Source organism: Acomys russatus, chromosome 16 (assembly GCF_903995435.1).
Source record: "Acomys russatus chromosome 16, mAcoRus1.1, whole genome shotgun sequence".
In the NCBI taxonomy this organism is placed as follows: domain Eukaryota; kingdom Metazoa; phylum Chordata; class Mammalia; order Rodentia; family Muridae; genus Acomys; species Acomys russatus.
The window spans coordinates 40,870,757-40,888,035 of NC_067152.1; the positions used below are offsets into that span (position 1 = coordinate 40,870,757).

A 17,279-nucleotide genomic window follows, 5' to 3' on the forward strand; every position below is an offset into this window, starting at 1 on the left:
ATCAGATAAGCCGGGATGGGTGGGAATCTGAGGTTATCTAGGTACTATGAACTTGGTTTGGGATTGTTTTCTTTTGTACCCTTCAATACAAATCAGGAGTATGTGTGTCTCTGTGTGTGTGCGTGTGTGTGTGTGTGTGTGTGTGTGTGTGTGCGCGTGCATGCACGCGCATGTGTGTGTTGCCAGGGGTGGGGCACATGCCACAGTGTAGGTGTGGAGGTCAAAGGACATCTTGCTAGAGTCTCTCCTTTTACCCAGTCGGTATCAGGGATTGAACTCAGGTTGTTGTTAGGCTTGGTGGCAGTCCCCTTTACCTGCTGAGCCACCTCATAAGCCCTATCTGTGTGCTTTCATATCGGTATACATATTTCTATATATGCATTTGTGCATTATATATGTATATGTCCGTGTTTTGGCTGTCTGGCTGTATATCTCTGTGCACTGTATAGAAATGTATGCTGGAAGTTTTAATATTTGTGTGTGTTGTCTGTGTTTGGGCACTCTATATGTGTGTAGGGGTGAGAGAGAGGTGGTGTGTGAATGTGTGCATATGTGTTCACACGCACACCACCTCCTGCAGTCACAACTAACCCGCCTGGAGTCCTTACCCCGTCCCTGTGGCTGCTTTTCAGACCATCCTGGTTGGTGACAGTGGCGTTGGGAAGACATCTTTACTGGTTCAGTTCGACCAGGGAAAATTCATCCCCGGCTCCTTCTCAGCCACCGTGGGCATCGGCTTCACAGTAAGTACTCAGAGCCCCTGCCAGCTCTGGAGTCCCAGTAATGTACGTCAGGGTCCAGCCGGAAATAGGCTGGTGCTCATATGAGACAGGTAAAAGAATCTGAGTAAACAGACCATCTCCACAGATGCAGGCCAGTTGATGAGGACTGGAAGGGGCTTTGGTCTTGGGTGGGTTGGAGGCCCCATTCCACTTTGAGATAAAAGACACAGGGGTATGTGGATGTAAACCCTCAGGTTAACCCCACGGCAGCAAAGAATCTGGAAGGGCTAAAAAAAAAAAAAAAAAAAAAAAAAAAAAAAAAAAAAAAAAAAAAAAAAGACAAAACGCAATGTGCAAACAGCATGGCCACATGGGTTGGGAGGCAGCAAGCAAGAACTGAAGTCTGGCTTTTAGCTCCTGCTCTCTCCTGGGACACAGCACTGGGGATGTGGGGGAGCGGTGAATGTGGGAGAAGGGGTGAATGGATGGGAAGTGGAGTCAGGCTCCTTCCCCCACAGTTCTCCACAGACTAGCAGTCCTGCTCTGCCATACACCCTCACCTCCCTGGCTTTCCCAAAGCTGCACATACTCTCTGATTCCCTTGAATTCTTGGAAGAAACTTCCATAGGCTTCCCCCTTTCTGATGCTGCTGGGTCTCCAGCGTCCTAGCATTTCAGAGACTGGGAGAGCAGGTATCCTGTCTTGGACAGTGTGGGAGTTTGAAAACCTCCAGATATGGGCTGGAGGTATGGCTCAGTGGTTAAAAGCACTGACTGTGTTTCCAGAGGTTCTGAGTTCAAGTCCCAGCAACCACATGGTGGCTCACAACCATCTATAACGTGATCTAATGCCCTCTTCTGGTGTGGAGATGTACATGCACACAGAGCACTGTATATATAATAATAAATAAATTTTAAAAAGAAAGAAAAATAAAACCTCCAGATAGGCTAGAGAGGTGACTCAGAGGTTAAGAGGTCCTGAGTTCAATTCAATGGCTCACACTATCTATAATGAGATTTGGTGCTCTCTTCTGGGCATACAGGCAAAATACTATATACTTAATAAATAAATATATCTTTTTAATATAAATTTACTTTTTAATTTATTTAACTTTACTTTGTGCATTGGTATGAGGGTATGAGATCCCTTGGAACTGGAGTTACAGACAATTGTGAGCTGCCATGAGGATGCTGGGAATCAAACCCAGGTCCTTCGGAAGAGCAAACAGTGCTCTTAACCACTGTGCCATCTCTCCAGCCCCATAAATAAATCTTTTAAAAGAAAGAAAGAAAGAAGGAAGGAAGGGGGAAAAAAGAAAGAAAACCTCCAGACAAACCAAAGCACAAGGCCTGTGAGGTCACATTTGAGGCAGGGACATAACATCTATACTGGTGAGAAGAGAGAGCAGGAAAGCCAAAAATGGGCTTTCCCAAGAGGTCAGAAGGAGGAAGCCAAGGGTCCTGCCTGGACACAGCTACAGGTGACTGCCCAGGAGGTAAGTGGGAAGGGCCAGCTGGCCAGCTTGTGAGATGCTTGAGCTAGAACCTGTCTCAAAACACCAGCACCCATGTGCTCCCAAAACTAGAACGAGTTGAACCCTGGCCTTCTCTAGGAAGAAGGCAGAAAAAGGCAGAGCCGAGTGCCAGATGGCCAAGGCTTTTTGGACAGTCCCCAAGGCTTTGGGTCAGTCTGTCTGGAGGTGAGATGTGAGCCTACTCCAGCCGATGCCACTCTGCCTCCCAGACACACCCACATCTTTTCACTTACCCTTGCACCTGCCTTTGGGAGCAGAGTAGGCGATCCCAGGTCCGAAGATTCTGATACACACTCACAGGGTATCTTCTCTGAACTCGTCTACTAGTTTGGCAGGAAAACTAAGGCAAGTCTATGAGCAAGAAGAGTGAATTTAGTCAGACTGAGAAAGCCAAGCAACCCAGGCAGGGTGGGAGACGTCTCCTGCTAACCCTGGGGACAGCCTTCTACATCCTCCGCTGTGCTTAGGCCAGGCCAGCATCCACACAGTTGGCAGCTCGAGTGAAGCTTGCGCCTGGCGACCCCTGTCCCACTGCAAGTCAGATCGTCCTTGTTACAACTTGTCTTTATTTTCCCAAGACTCTGCAGTTTCACCTAAACAGTGTTGCGAAATTTACCTCCAAAGGCCTTCCCCTGTCCATCTCCCATCATCTCACTATTTCCTGTTAAATTTTAAACTCCTCATGGTAGCACACGAGGCCATGGCTCTTAACACTCATTTGGTGTGTGTAAAAGCCTGCAGAGGTGCCAGTTGTAGTAGTACACGCCAGTAGGATTTGCCGAAGGAGGCAGAGGCAGGAAGATCATGAATTTGAGGCCATCCTGGGCTACACAGTTTGGGGCTGGAGAGATGGCTCAGAGGTTAAGAGCACTGGCTGCTTTTCCAGAGGTCCTGAGTTCAATTCTCAGCAACCACATGGTGGGTCATAGACATCTATAATGAGATGTGGCGCCCTCTCCTGGCCTGCAGGCACACATGCAGGCAAAGCACTGTATACAAAATAAATAAATAGATAAATAAATCTTTAAAAAAAAAAAACTGCAGAGGCTGCTTGGGTAGGATCAGAATAGGGACACAGAGCCTGCATTTTGACATGACCTGGGAGCCTTGCTACGGGTGATCTATGCACCACAGTTTGCCAAACCTGAGTGTTGATCTTGTTGCTCCAGCCTCTACCCTAGTCTCCCTTCCACATGTGGGCCCTGCAGACACTGGTCTATGTGGTTCACAGCCTCGGGGTTCTCTTCAGCCCACCTGTATGTCTGGGAGGAACCCAGTATTCCTCTAAAGAGGCAGTAGAAGCACCAGTGTCACTGGTCCATCCTGTGTCAAGAAGGCTGTGTGAGCTGGGCGTGGTGGCGCATGCCTGTAATCCCAGCACTCGGGAGGCAGAGGAGGCGGATCACTGTGAGTTTGAGGCCAGCCTGGTCTACAAAGTGAGTCCAGGACAGCCAAGGCTAACACAGAGAGACTTTGTCTCAAAAAACCAAAAAAAAAAAAAAAAAAAAAAAAAAAGGTTGTGTGAGCCGAGCAGCGGTGGTGCACGCCTTTAATGCCAGCAGTGGGAGGCAGAGGCAGGTAGATCTCTGTGAGTCTGAGGCCAGGCTTTCTACAAAGCTACTCCAGGACAACCAAGGTTACACAGAGAAATCTTGTCTTTAGAAAAAAAAAAAAAGTTGGGTATGGGGCTGGAGAGATGGCTCAGAGGTTAAGAGCACTGATTGTTCATCCAGAGGTCCTGAGTTCAATTCCCAGCAACCACATGGTGGCTCACAACCATGTATAATGTGATCTGATGCCCTTTTCTGTCATGCAGGCAAGCACTGTATACATAATAAATAAGTCTTGAAAAATATTTTTTTAAAAAGTTGTGTGAGTGTGTGGGTGTGTGGGCTGTGACCTCAGCACAGTAGGGCAGGGGCTTCTGACTGGAGAGTGATGTGGTGCGCGTTTCCCATCTGCTGGGGGGACATGAGAGAGGCTGGGTAATTTACACATCAAGTAAGGATTTGAGATACGGGGTCAGTTTGAGGGCCTATGGGCACCGATCTGTTTTATGTGTTTGTAGCCTAGTGACAAATTCTCTCGGTAGTTTCCATGTGGTGACAGACATGCATCTGTTTGGAGTGAAGTGAGGTATGTGTCTGAGGGTCGTGTAAGACATCGTATGCTTGTGCTATGGCAAGAAATGTGTGTTGTGACGTTCCATAGCATGTAGTACATAGTATGTGTCTGTAGCATGAAGCTTATATGTTAAGGTGTGATGTGAGGTGAGCACATGAGGCATGTCAGTGTCAGAGTGCTATGACACGAGGTGTGAGCAGCCATGGGAGAGAATCGGGCTGCCAGGGCATGTACACAGAGCAGAGGTCAGGAAGCCTGGGTGTTGTGTCCTCATCGTCCCCTCTCCTGAAGGCCACATCGAGTGATCCCCTGCCCTTGGTGAGCTCCTCTTCCACACAGCACCACTCTTGCTTCTGGCTCACTCAAGACTGCCCTTGAACACACCCAAGAGATCGCAGTATCCCAGGGGTCGGTCGCTGCATGATGCATTCATACTGCAGACTCAGGGAACAGAGCCCAGAGGTGCTAACAAGCATCACCCAGAAAGAGGACTGCACTCTCCCAGATCTCTGTAAGAATGCTTTTATCAGCTGGGAATGGTGGTGCACGCCTTTAATCCCAGCACTCAGGAGGCAGAGGCAGGCGGATTGCTGTGGGTTCAAGGCCAGCCTGGTCTACAAATTAAGTCTAGGACAGCCAAGTGAAGGAGAGAGAAACATGTGTTTTGTTTAGATCACAAGTGGGGGATGAGAAAAAGACTTGTGAGAGAGCAGGTAATGTTTATCCCCTTAGAAGTTGACCCACCATGTGGGGGAGATTGGTTATTAACCAGCTGAAAAACATCCTTGAACAAATTCTGAGAGGAGATATGAATATGAGCCAAAAACAAGAGGTGGGGACTTTGGAGAGTTGGGATAGTTTTAGCTGTTCATCGCTCCACTTCGAGATGCTCCTAGAGAGAACCGTCAGAGGGAAGGTTTCGGGGCTCAGTGCTCCTGCTGAGGATCCAGGTTCTGGTTACTCCAGGTTCCAGCAGAAGAAATCCTGCTGACTACACCAGGAGAATTGTTCCTTGGAACTGATATCCTTATGGTTTTGTTATTGCATGCTTTAATCCTCTTCTCCTATTGTTTTGGTTTGGTTGGGTTATAAGTGATGTACGCTCAGTTAATAAGTTTGTAATAAAATATATTTGTTAAGAAAATTTGAGCCTACAGCCAAGACTACACAGAGAAGCCCTGTCTCGAAAAAACAAAACAAACAAAAAAATGCTTTTCTCTCTGGAGGTGCCTGGTCTGCTCCAAGTCAAACCCACCCCTACTTCCTGTGACTTACTTCCTCCAGCTAAGCCCCAGCCTCTTGAAGCATCTACCTCCTCCCAAAATAATATGGCGCCAACAACACAAACCAAAGTCCCAAACCAAGGTGTCGGCAGTATCACAGTAGAATTCTCCCTACCGCTTCCCAGCTTCCATTAGCTCCAGGCATCACTCGTGCTCCTTGGAGCCATCAAATATTCCTGTCCCTGCCTCTGTCCTCACAAGGCTGTCTTCTTCCCATGTGCCTTAAGTCCTTTCTCACATCACAGTCACATTGGACTAGGGGCTTGTCGCAGTTACTGTTCCTGTTGCCATGATAAAATACTCTGACACAAACAACTTGTTAAGAAAGGAAGTTTGAGAGCTGGGAGAGATGGCTCAGAGGTGAAGAGCACTGACTGCTCTTCCAGAGGTCCTGAGTTCAAATCCCAAAAACCACATGTTGGCTCACAATCATCTATAATGTGATCTAATGCCCTCTTCTGGCCTGCAGGTGTACATGCAGGCAGAGCACTGTATATTTAATAAATTTTAAAAAATCTTTTAAGAAGAAAGAAAGGATGGAAGGAAGGAAGGAAGTTTGGGGGTTGTGTCATGTCCATCATGTTGGGGAAGTCCCAGCAGCAGGAGCCTGAGGCAGCTGGTCACCTTGCAGCCACTAATAAGCTGCTGAGTGTGATGGGTGTCTGAGCTCAGCTGCTTCCTCTCTTATGCTGCCCTCCTCTAGAGTGGGTCTTCCTAATCAAGATAGCTCACAGTCACGCCCACAAGCTCACCTCCCAGATAGTTGGACCTGCCAAGTTGATGGCCAATGTTACCCAACCCGGGACTCCTGTTCCAGTTTGGCCTGATTCTAACTTACATCTGTAATGATCCTGTTGCCAAGGAAGGTCAGACTCTTGGGTACCAGTGCCTGGGGCTCCAGCATATCTCTTGAGGTGGGGGCACAATGTAACCCATAACGTTAGTTTTCAGTGAAGGTGATCAAGGGGCAAGCTACTTTCCCTCTCCAATGCCTACCTTGACAAGGTCACCTCCATCTGTGCTCTGGACTTTCCAATCAGCTGTCATGAAATAGTTTCCGCTGATGCACATAGCTAGTGCCCCAAGTCTGTAGTGACCCAAAAGCCAGCCTTGCCCTTGCCCGCCTCACTGCCCTCACCTAAAAAGCTTAGGGGAGGATTCCCCTTAGTACACCCCACACCCAGTCCCCCCATCCTGTTTCCTTTTATACAACGTTGGGATATGGATAATTGAAAGATTGGCCTACAAGACATGCAACCCCAGTTCTCCACATCCCCTGCCATCAGGAGCCACGGGGTTCCTGGGCTGTACTGGAAACTCCTCAAAACGACCCATGACTTCATGAATTTCATGTGGTACCCACCTGGTGGCCAGGCCTGAGCCTCACCTGAATAAAGCTGGCCTTACTTTCCCCCTCGGAAAGATGGGCTTCAAAAGCCCGAATTTCCGTGGTGGGACATTAGGAGCTTATACCAGCAAATCAGGGAGAAACGAGAGATGATACATTGCCAAGGGCTCAAAGTGTTAGCACCACCCAGGAGCTCTCCAGATGGCAGTCAGTGCGCTCCAAAGTGAGTTGTCAGTGAACAAACATAGACTCAGATGAGCTCAAGCTGAGGTCTATCAATAAAAACAGAGCTGCCTGGGTGCTATCCTCAGATTGCCGCCCATTGTCAAACACTGCTCAGGAGCATCCCCCAGCCTCCTACTTGCAGGTAAATTCGGGACTTTCAGCTGGCTGTGGCTCGGGCGCCCCCTGCTGGCCACGCTGCACAGCCGCACCACTCCTTCCACTGCTTGCCAGATCTCCTGGGTCAGCTGCCTCGATGGCACCTAACCCCACCTCTGCGACCATAGCGGACTGGTCCTGTACCAGGATTCATACCGTGCTGTAAGAGCACTAAACTAGGCTAATGTCTCTTGGGAGGCAGGTGGTGGTGCTGCCAGTCCCTCGGCCGTGCACTCCGCGAGTCTCAGATGTCTTAGCAGGCGTCGTCGAGTGGATCGCGGGACGGAGGGAGGAGCCTATTAGGGTCCAAGCCGGTTGGTGGATGGGGAGGAAAGAGTGGGCGGGGCCTGGGGCAGGGCGGTTCCGCTCTGTCCCTCGCCTGCAGCCAGCCTAGCTCACCTCTGACTGTCTGGGGACATGACTGGCACGCCTGGAGCTGCTACCGCTGGGGATGGTGAGGCTCCTGAGCGAGGTTCCCCGCCCTGCAGTCCGAACTACGATCTCACGGGCAAGGTGGGTGGGCGCTGCGCCCAGTGCTGGGGACCCCCAGGCCGGCACTGAGGGACATCTCTCCCAATGTCTTTTCCCATAGGGCCCCATTCCTCCCTGTCTACGCCTTCTCTGGGACTATCTAGATTGGACTCAGTGGTTCCTCAGTCAGCTGGGTCTGGGGTCTGGGGCATAACCTCTGGGCCCATCTCAGTCTCTAGGGATATAGCCTGACCTCAGAGGGCGTGGGATAAGGCAGATCAGACTGAGACTCCCCACCTTCCGGACAACAAGCCAGTTCTCTTCTGCCACAGTTTGGAGGTGCTAGGAGATGGGGATTCCCCTAAAGACGCAGACAAGGCATCTCTGCCAGCGGAGGCATCTCAAGGTTAATGCCCTTTTTTGAGCTAAGCCTCAAAAAGTGACACCTGTCACCCATTTTGAATGCTTTAGGTCCCCACCCAGCAAATCCCACCCTTTTCCTCCCCCCCCTCCCAGTCCCTCCAGACAGAGTCTCACCGCTTCTCCCAAACCTTAAGCTAGCGACACCCTGGACCCCACCCCCACCCCTAAGCTGTGTGTAGCCAGCCTATAAGTCCACTTGGGAATTTTCAGAAGCTGAGAAAGAGCATGGCAATTAGTGACAGTGGCCCACCCTCCCTCCCCTGATAGCTGTTAGGGCACGCTCTGGAGTCTATACCTTCTGCAGGAATGCCCTGTGCAAAAAAAAAAGGGGGTGGCAGAAGCATGGGTACTAGTCTGTCTTCACCTCCATTGTCTGTGACCTTGGCATAACCAAGTACACAGGACTCTAAAAGGAGATGCTGAGCCACCCAGCAACTTGCACTCTTTCTCTACAGGATTAGGGAGAAATAATCGAGGGCACCGCCAGGAAGAGCCGATGCCAGGTCTTGAAGGATACCTGCCTCTTTCAGTGTCTTGATTCCTCCCCCAACACCAGGTTTCACTCTCACTAGGAGGCTCAGGTCTCCACCCCAGGGTTTCAGGGGAAGCCAGTCTGCTCGCCTACCAACCCAGAGCCGTTGAGATAGGCGTCCTGTGTGGGCTTGTGGCAGGAAATAGGGCTCTAAGTCCTCAGGGGAGGGGGACTGCTGATTGCCAGCCCCCAAGGCTGATGGGGGGGGGGGGATCTCCTGGCCTCTTTGCCCTACGGCCAGCTGAGCTGTTTACCTAGGAGGTGGTAAAGGCTGAGCAGCTGTTTGTGTTTGGTGGACTTGAGAGGCTGAGTGACTGGCTGCATTGTTTACTCAAGGCAGCTGTGATCTGTAAAGTACACAAATACCAGTATTTGGCCCCCTCCCTCCCCTCTAGGGCTGGGGCCCCAGAGCCATCAGAGTGCCTGACTGGCAGTATATGCAAAATAGCTGGCCCCAGCCTGCCAAGCCTTGGCCCAGTCCTGAGTCCACAGCTGTGTGAAAGGAACATGGTGGAAAAGCTCCTTAGAGCACCTTAAGAAGTCTAGGGTCTCAGGCAGGCAGTACCCCCGCCATGCCACTCCTCTGAGCCCTGAGTGGTTCATATCAATCTTGTTGGCCCTAGACACTGACAGACTCAAAGAAATGAGCCCCACTCCCCTACTCCCCATTTTTCTCCTATTATGGCAAGCAAATTGCAAATAAATAAATAAGAAAATTTCCCCACAGCACACAGTAGGGTTTTTATAATAGAGGCTCTCAGTCTTACATCCCTTCTAATCAGACCCACCCCTACATCTCTTCACTAAAGTCAACTAATCAGTCCCGAGACCCCATGATCTATGGAAGGAAAGCTTTTTGGCTCCACCATCAAATTCAGTGCACCCCAAATAGTTCCAACCTTATTAACAGTCTAACCAGGCAGTTGGAACATTCTGTGTTGACTCTACATGTCTGTTCTCCAAGACGACTAAGCAGAGACTTCCCTTCCACCATACCTATGTGTTCCCCACAGTGACCCAAAGATGCCAATTTGCAGCCATTTGTCCCTCTTGGGAGGTTTCTGCTATTAAAAAAACTTCAAACTAACTGTCTCCCCCATCTCAGAATAAATTCCAACCTTCCCTAATTCCTGCAAGCCTATTATGAACATAAGCCCTCATTAGACACTTCCAAATAAATGTCTGACCCCAAAAGGAAACTCAACCAATAGTAATTTAAAGACAGTGTCCCGCCCATCAAGTTTTGGTTTTTGTTGTTGTTGTTTTTTGTTTTTTAGGACAGGGTCTCACTATTTAGCCTTGGCTAGCCCTTGAACTCACCAGCCACTCACTGGCCTAGATCTCAGAGATCTGCCCAACTCTACCTCCCAAATACTGAGACGAAGGGCATGCACCACCATAGCCCCACCTACCCATCAAGTCTTGGTAGGTCCTTTTCCCTGTATGGGAGCCCCACCCATCTGTGTATACCTGAGTGCACACTCAAACCAGCAGTGATCTCTCTGCACTGTTCAGCAATGGACAAACATACATGGAAAGGATAGGCCAACAGGATGTGAAGTTCTCTGGGGACCTCCAAGCACTTTGGAGGGCTCAGGTCAGCTTCAAGGGCATTGGCTAGTACAAGAAACTCAGAGGGAGAGCCTGGGAGGCTGAGGCAAGGAATGGAGATGAGAGCCCAGTGATAGCACGGGCAGGTTCGCTGGAGGCGAGTGTTCCCGTGTCCTGCTGGCATCCTTCAGCCTTCTCACCATCTCTGACCCTCTCTCCAAGACATCCCTCTCTGGAATCCCAGAAGACCCCTCCCCCTCCCCAGTTGCCATTAACTGCCTGTGCCCCCCCCCCATCTCCTAGGTGATGCTTCTGGGAGACTCGGGTGTCGGCAAAACCTGTTTCCTGATCCAATTCAAAGATGGGGCCTTCTTGTCCGGAACCTTCATAGCCACCGTCGGCATAGACTTCAGGGTGAGGTGGTGGCTGCAGGCTCCTCCTGCAATGAGCTGGGCTGCAGCTCAGGCTCAGGAAGGGTTCCCAGATACTTGTCTGCTTTGACTCCTGAGGGCACCTGGGGCTCACTGCCTGGGAGGCCCCAGAGGTACTCCCACCAAGACCACAAAGATGGCCAGATCAAAGGAGTCTGGGTGGAGTTGGCTTCTTGCCCACCTGCTCTTGGAGAGTGTCCCCAAACAAGGTTGTCTCGTTTTATGGTCTTAAGTTCTGAAAGCCCCTTGCCCATGGCCATGTGAGCTCGGCCCTTCTGTCAAGGTCAGTCTTCAAGAAGTAAAGGGCTGGGTTCAGAGACAGCAGTTCTTGGGGATGCCTCCCACCCCCCCTCAAGGTCTCTAAGATCTCTGTCTTTATCAGTATGCAAGTGGGTACTGTATACCAAAGGATCCTGGAAGGGAAGAGTCTAACCTAGCAGGTGGGCTTGCAGAAGCTCTGTGTGTCTCCCGGAGTGCTGAGGCCGCATGAGAGAATTATGGATAGCTGAGGCAAGATGGTCCTTCAGGTCAAGCCTCTGAAGACTCTGGGATGCCAATGGGTGCCTTATCTCTAAAGTTGAACTCTGGGAGACAGAAACTGAAGTGGGAAAGGGGCAGAGCCTCCCACACCCTCCCTGCTGCCTGCTGAGTCTAACAGAGCACTAGGCAGCTTTGAAGGTTTCCCTTGCCTGCCTGGGTTATGAGAACACTGCCTGGAAGAACTTTGGAGCAGGTCCCCACTGCTCTACTGACTGAAGATGTCTTAGGCTTTACCACGCTGCCTGTAGGTGGGCCTGGAGAGAGACCAGGAGAGGATGCTAGCAGAGCTGGGAGCCAGCCTCCCCGCCTCCTCCCCTCCCCTCCTCTCCTCCCACCCCACTATCTGCCCTTTTCTCTTTCAGAACAAGGTGGTAACAGTGGATGGTGCCAGGGTGAAGCTTCAGGTGAGAGCAGAGGCTGGAGTGGGGGAGGGGTTGGCACTTGCTCCTCAACCTGAACCACAGGCCTACAGCCCAGCCCTCAGCCTGGGGTAACTTCCTGTGGGGCCCATGAGAGGAAACTGCTTTTGCTTGTTTGATATCTGCAGAAAAAGCAGTTCACAGGCATCCTTTCTCCTCCCATGAAAGGCAACTTCAACTAGGCTTACCCTCCCTTGTTGCCCCTCCCCCTCCAGTTTTCTGAGTCTCTACTGCTCTAAGCAGCCCCCCAAGCCCCCCTGGGTTGGAGAAGAGGAAACAGCAGTAAAAGGGTTTAAGACCCCAGAACCACCATTTAAGAGGTCATCAGATGCTCAGAGGCTCGTGAGAACCCACAGAAGGAAACACACCCCACCCCTCCCCCATCTCACTGACAGCTCACACCACAGCATGAGGCCTCCAGTCAGCAGCTAGCTTAGCCCTGCCTCCTTCCCACCTCTCTCTCTCTCTCTCTCTCTCTCTCTCTCTCTCTCTCTCTCTCTCTCTCTCTCTCTCTCTCTCTTCTCTTCCTAGATCTGGGACACTGCAGGACAGGAGCGCTTCCGCAGTGTGACCCATGCTTATTACCGAGATGCTCAAGGTAAGTCCCCTTGTCCTCTGTCCCCTCCCCCCTCCACAGCACCTCTGCTGATGCCCTGATCTCCTGCTGTCTGTCTCTCTCCAGCCTTGCTCCTGTTGTATGACATCACCAACAGATCATCTTTTGACAACATCAGGGTAGGTCCTCTCCTCCCAAGGTCCTTTCCCCACCCCAACAACCCTGCCTGTCATGAGCAGCCAGAACAGGGCCTCTGCAGGCCAGATTGCTTCAATTCTGTATAAACAGGTAGACCATAGAACCTGTCACTTTTGAAAAACCCTCAGCGGTGACTAGGCATTTCATTGCCATATGGGCATAGAAAAACCAAGCAGGCCCATGTGCCCTGTGTGGCCTGTATAGCCCTGACTGTGATTCATGAGTGTAGTTTTGTTTTGTTTTTCTGGTTTTTCAAGACAGGGTTTCTCTGTGTAGCCTTGACTGTCCTAGACTCACTTTGTAGACCAGGCTAGCCTCACTCACAGTGATCCACCTGCTTCTCCCTCCTAAGTGTAAGGATTAAAGGCGTACGCCACTACCTCCAGGCCATGAGTGTGGTTTTTTTTTTTTTTTTTTTTTTTTTTTTTTTTTTGGTTTTTCGAGACAGGGTTTCTCTGTGTAGCCTTGGCCATCCTGGACTCACTTTGTAGACCAGGCTGGCTTCGAACTCACAGCGATCCGCCTGCCTCTGCCTCCCGAGTGCTGGGATTAAAGGCATGCGCCACCACGCCCGGCTTTGAGTGTGTTTTATATCCAAGTTTTCAGTACAGTCCCAGCTCCACCCTGGACAGTTATCTACAGGGACCCAGAGGAAAGCCCAAGCAGAAAACTCCACATGCATTCAGGCCAAGTTGCAATTCAAAAAGACAGAGTGAGTGGCTGTGTCCTCACAACCAAACCATTAGGGAGGCAACAACCAAGAAAGACAAGCGTGACTCTGTGCACAACATTGTTACGGTTTTGCTTGCTTCTAGACCTTGAGGATTGACAAGCAAACTAAGAGGATAAGACAGATAGGTATAAAAGGATGGCTAATGTATAGCATTGCCGCCTCCAATCCTATACTCATGGCAGACATCACTAATCGATCACAGTACCTTTTGATCAGAAAGGCAATACAGAAAAATGAAGCCCAGAGCCTTGTATAGTCAATGTAAATATCTCCTGTAATATATCTCCAACCAAGCTTAGTTGTCTCTACCTCCATCTCCACCTCCAGTTCCTATTTGTTGTTGTTAGGTTGTTTTGGTTTTGAGGCAGAGTCTAGATATACAGCTCAGGCTGGCCCCCAGTTCTGTTCACCTGTGCAGGGAATATAACCCCGTGTCCCCACACATGGCCAATCACGTTGCTTTTGATTACTGAGCCCTTTTGTAGCTTTAAAATTCCAACAGAGAACTCTAGGAGAGGAACACCCTGGTCCTTGGCCTCAGCCCGGCTCGGCTTCCCCTCTCCCACAGGCCTGGCTCACAGAGATTCATGAGTATGCCCAGAGAGATGTGGTGATCATGCTGCTAGGCAACAAGGTGAGTGGTTCTGTGGTACGGTCAGTGTACTCCGGCCCCTCTCTCCCACTGTCTCAGCACTGGCCCCACCCAGCCCTATAGCCACATAAATCCTACAGCCGAGGACTCTGAGGTCTCCAGTGTGGGAGTTCGACATGTCTTGTGGCTTCTGCCTCTCCCACCCCAAAGCTTTAGCAGTAACCCCTTCCACCATCTGCCTCAACTGCTGCCAGAGAGATGCCAGGTGACTCAGCTGCCAGCCATCACTAGAACCTTATGGACAAGGCCAAGGTCAAGGGTTAAGTACAAAAGGTTTAACTCAGCTCCTATCACCTGGTAAAGCTGAGTCACCGCACCCTTTGCTAGAGTTACACACCTCCCCAAGTGCTCAGGGCCAGCATCTGGCACACAGCCTGAACACAGAAACTCTGGCCCCTGGCCAACCACACTTGCCTGCAGTCCCTCAGGCCACCAGAAGAGGGCAGGCAGTGCTTGCTCCTGGAGCAAAAGATGGGCTTCCTGGGGTCAAGGCTTCCTTCCCAGGAGGTGATTGACCCACATGGGCTTGACAGGCGGATGTAAGCAGTGAAAGGGTGATCCGTTCAGAGGATGGAGAGACACTGGCCAGGGTAAGTGACTGCCAATAGGGTTGGGTGAATGGTGAGAGAGGCCAGAAGCAGGCTCTGAGAACATTCTCTCCTGGGCAGGAGTATGGCGTTCCCTTCATGGAGACCAGCGCCAAGACTGGCATGAACGTGGAGCTGGCCTTCCTGGCAATTGCCAAGTGAGAACTGAACAAGGAAGGAGAGCCTGAGGTGGGGTGGGGGGGGGGGACAATCTGGAAAGCCAGTGTTGGGGGGTAGGGAAACGCCCAGGTCTACACTCCCAGCCCAGCACATGACTTTCTATTCCAGAGAGCTAAAATACCGTGCAGGAAGACAGCCTGAGGAACCCAGCTTCCAGATCCGAGACTACGTGGAGTCGCAGAAGAAGCGCCCCAGCTGCTGCTCCTTTGCATGAGTCCCAGGGGACGAAGAGGAAGCCCAGAGAGACTCTTGGGGATGCAGTTATTCCAACTGCCATACTAACTAGGAGAGAGATAGGGGTTCAGTGGGCAGCCCCTGCCAGGGAGAGAGCTCTCACCCTAGGGTCTTTAGCTTCCCTGTGTCATGGGAAAGATAAAATATTCATATTTTATTTTAATATATATAAACTAATACCAAGAGAAAAAAAAAGGTACCAGCGTGCCCCCAAACCAAAATAAGTAGGACTTGGTAGTCCTTTGCTTTCTGGGGCTAAGTTCTAAAAAGGCTGGGTGTCCCTCCTAGCCAGGGTATTACTGTATCGGCATGGTGCCAGGGGATGCCGCACTGCTAGGGTGTGGCAGCTGGTTGTGATCTCATCACCATCCTCACTAAGGAGGCTAAGGAGACCTCAGCCTTCTCTTCCTCCAGCTCCCCGAGAGATAGCCCTTCCCAATAAGAAAGACCTTAGTGCTGGGAGCTAGCCCAAAGCCTCAGGAAAGATAAACACGGAGACTGGAGTTGGGGATGTGTGTTAGAAGATGTTACTAGGATGGTCTGCTTAGCTACCTCTGGCTTGCCTCCCCTTCCACCTGGGAGTGTGCCCATTTCTCTCTAGCACACAAGCACAGTGGGGCACCTGAAAACATTACCTCCTATTCTCTGGACCTCACATCACAGGGGATGCCCCAGCATCCCACAGAGTCCCTCTCATCAGCTTTGTGCCTGGGGTTCCTAGACACCAGAGGTCAGAGCCAGGAAAAAAAAAAAAAAGTCCCCTCCTTCCCAATCCTGTGGCAAGGTATACAGCACCACAGCTATTTAAGGCAGAAGTCAGAGCCAGATAAAGAACCTGCTGCTGGCTCCTAGAATAGATGGAAGGCAGAACTGAACAACCCCACAGTCCATCTCCTTCACCCCCCCCCCCCCACCAATTAAGCCCCAGCTCTGTCGTCCTCCCTACTCTTTCCTTTAATACCAGGGCCAAAAGTGTTTTATTTTCTCCTCTGCCACTAAGTCAGGTGAAAGGGTGGGAAGTTGTCCATTTCTGGATAAGACAATGTAATATGTACGAGGCAAGGTAGTGTGGGCAAGCCTGGGGTAAGGAGAGGGGTAGCAAGAAAGTCCTATAGGCCCAAGACCTCATCCTTAGGGCCTTGGAGGTGTGCAGACCCGTGACATACAGGCACCTTTACTGCATCTCTGTAGGCTGGGCAGAGACCAAGGCATAAAAAAAGGATGCAGTGCACATTTCTGAGGTTACCACATTTTCTTTAAAGGCAGAAATCTCGCTCTCTGAGCAGAGTCAGCATTCTAAACTCGGGTTGATAAGGAAGCGCCCTCTCCCTAACCTCTCACAGACAGATCAGGGAGGAGCCTGGGCTTGCCCGTTCTCTTCTGGGGCTCTGAGCGGATTACAGGAGCTCTGGTCACATAGCTCTGGGCCTCTGGCATTTGTGTTTTTTCAGAATTAAATTGCAGTATTTTGGAAAGTATACCATGACTAGTTTTTTTTTTTCCTGTTCATTCCCAGAGGAAGAAGGCTCATCCTTCTGCAGAGTTTGTTATGTGTCTTGTTGTGGGAGACTGGTACCCAGTGCTCAAGTCATTCCATCCTCATCCTTCGGTGTCCCATCAGTTCACCTCACCCCTAACTGATAACCCTTCCCAGCTTCTGTGACCAGCATCTCCCCTGACAAGAGGGAGCTGGAATGCTTATCAACTATCTAGGTCATTTTTCTTTCTCTTGAAAAAAGCCAGTCCTTCATTCCCTCTGAAGTGAGTCCTGAGATTGACCCACCTAACTGTCCCCCACCCCCACCCCCCTAGCCAAAGACTGCTGCCAAAACCAAGCCTTAAAAAAAAAAAAAAATCTGCCCTCAGGCAGCTTGTCTTCCAAGTGGGCTTGAAGGAGCCCTTTGCCCAACCCTCATATTCCTAGAAGGGATAAGAGCCCAAACCTCGCTCTATTGGCCAAGTCCTAGGATGGTCCGGTGATTCCACAAGTAGAAACTTTGTTAAACAACCCTACTCCGGAGTTACTCTGTTACAGTTACCCTGTTACAGTGTTACTATGTTACAGAAGACATCCGTCCGGTTCGTAAACTGGCTCAGGGGAGGGGGAGGAGTGAGTGGGGAGGGTATGGGATGGTTTCCTGGGCAACTGTCGCTCCCCCCCCCCTCCACCCCAACCCCGCCCACGGCCTCCTGAAGCCAAGCTGTGCAACAGGCTTTGGCTAAAGGCGGTTAAAGCGTTGAGGATCCTTTACTCCGAGACTGGCTCTTCTAAATCCCCCTCCATGGCGTGGAAACAAGAGCGGAGCCCGCAGGGGCCCCTTGGGCTCAGTACCTGGAACCCGGCCCCGTCCCGGGCCCCGCCCCATCTGCCCAACTCGGC

General features: G+C 50.8%; 1 protein-coding gene across 4 annotated transcripts in view; it reads left to right on the top strand.

The window, feature by feature from the left end:
- Positions 1–15,418, top strand: part of Rab37 (RAB37, member RAS oncogene family) — a 62,766-nt gene extending 47,348 nt beyond the window's left edge. The window contains exons 2-10 of one of the 4 annotated variants that reach the window (XM_051159007.1): positions 633–743; positions 10,673–10,783; positions 11,703–11,744; positions 12,291–12,357; positions 12,442–12,494; positions 13,815–13,880; positions 14,432–14,488; positions 14,567–14,643; positions 14,774–15,418. In XM_051159007.1, coding sequence (XP_051014964.1) covers positions 633–743; positions 10,673–10,783; positions 11,703–11,744; positions 12,291–12,357; positions 12,442–12,494; positions 13,815–13,880; positions 14,432–14,488; positions 14,567–14,643; positions 14,774–14,879 — 690 coding nt within the window. In that variant the 3' untranslated portion in view covers positions 14,880–15,418. Of the gene's footprint in view, positions 1–632; positions 744–7,754; positions 7,906–10,216; positions 10,416–10,672; positions 10,784–11,702; positions 11,745–12,290; positions 12,358–12,441; positions 12,495–13,814; positions 13,881–14,431; positions 14,489–14,566; positions 14,644–14,773 lie in introns of those variants that run through there. The other 3 variants (XM_051159008.1, XM_051159010.1, XM_051159009.1) reach the window with 3 other exon arrangements.
- The last annotated feature ends 1,861 nt before the right edge of the window (positions 15,419–17,279 follow it).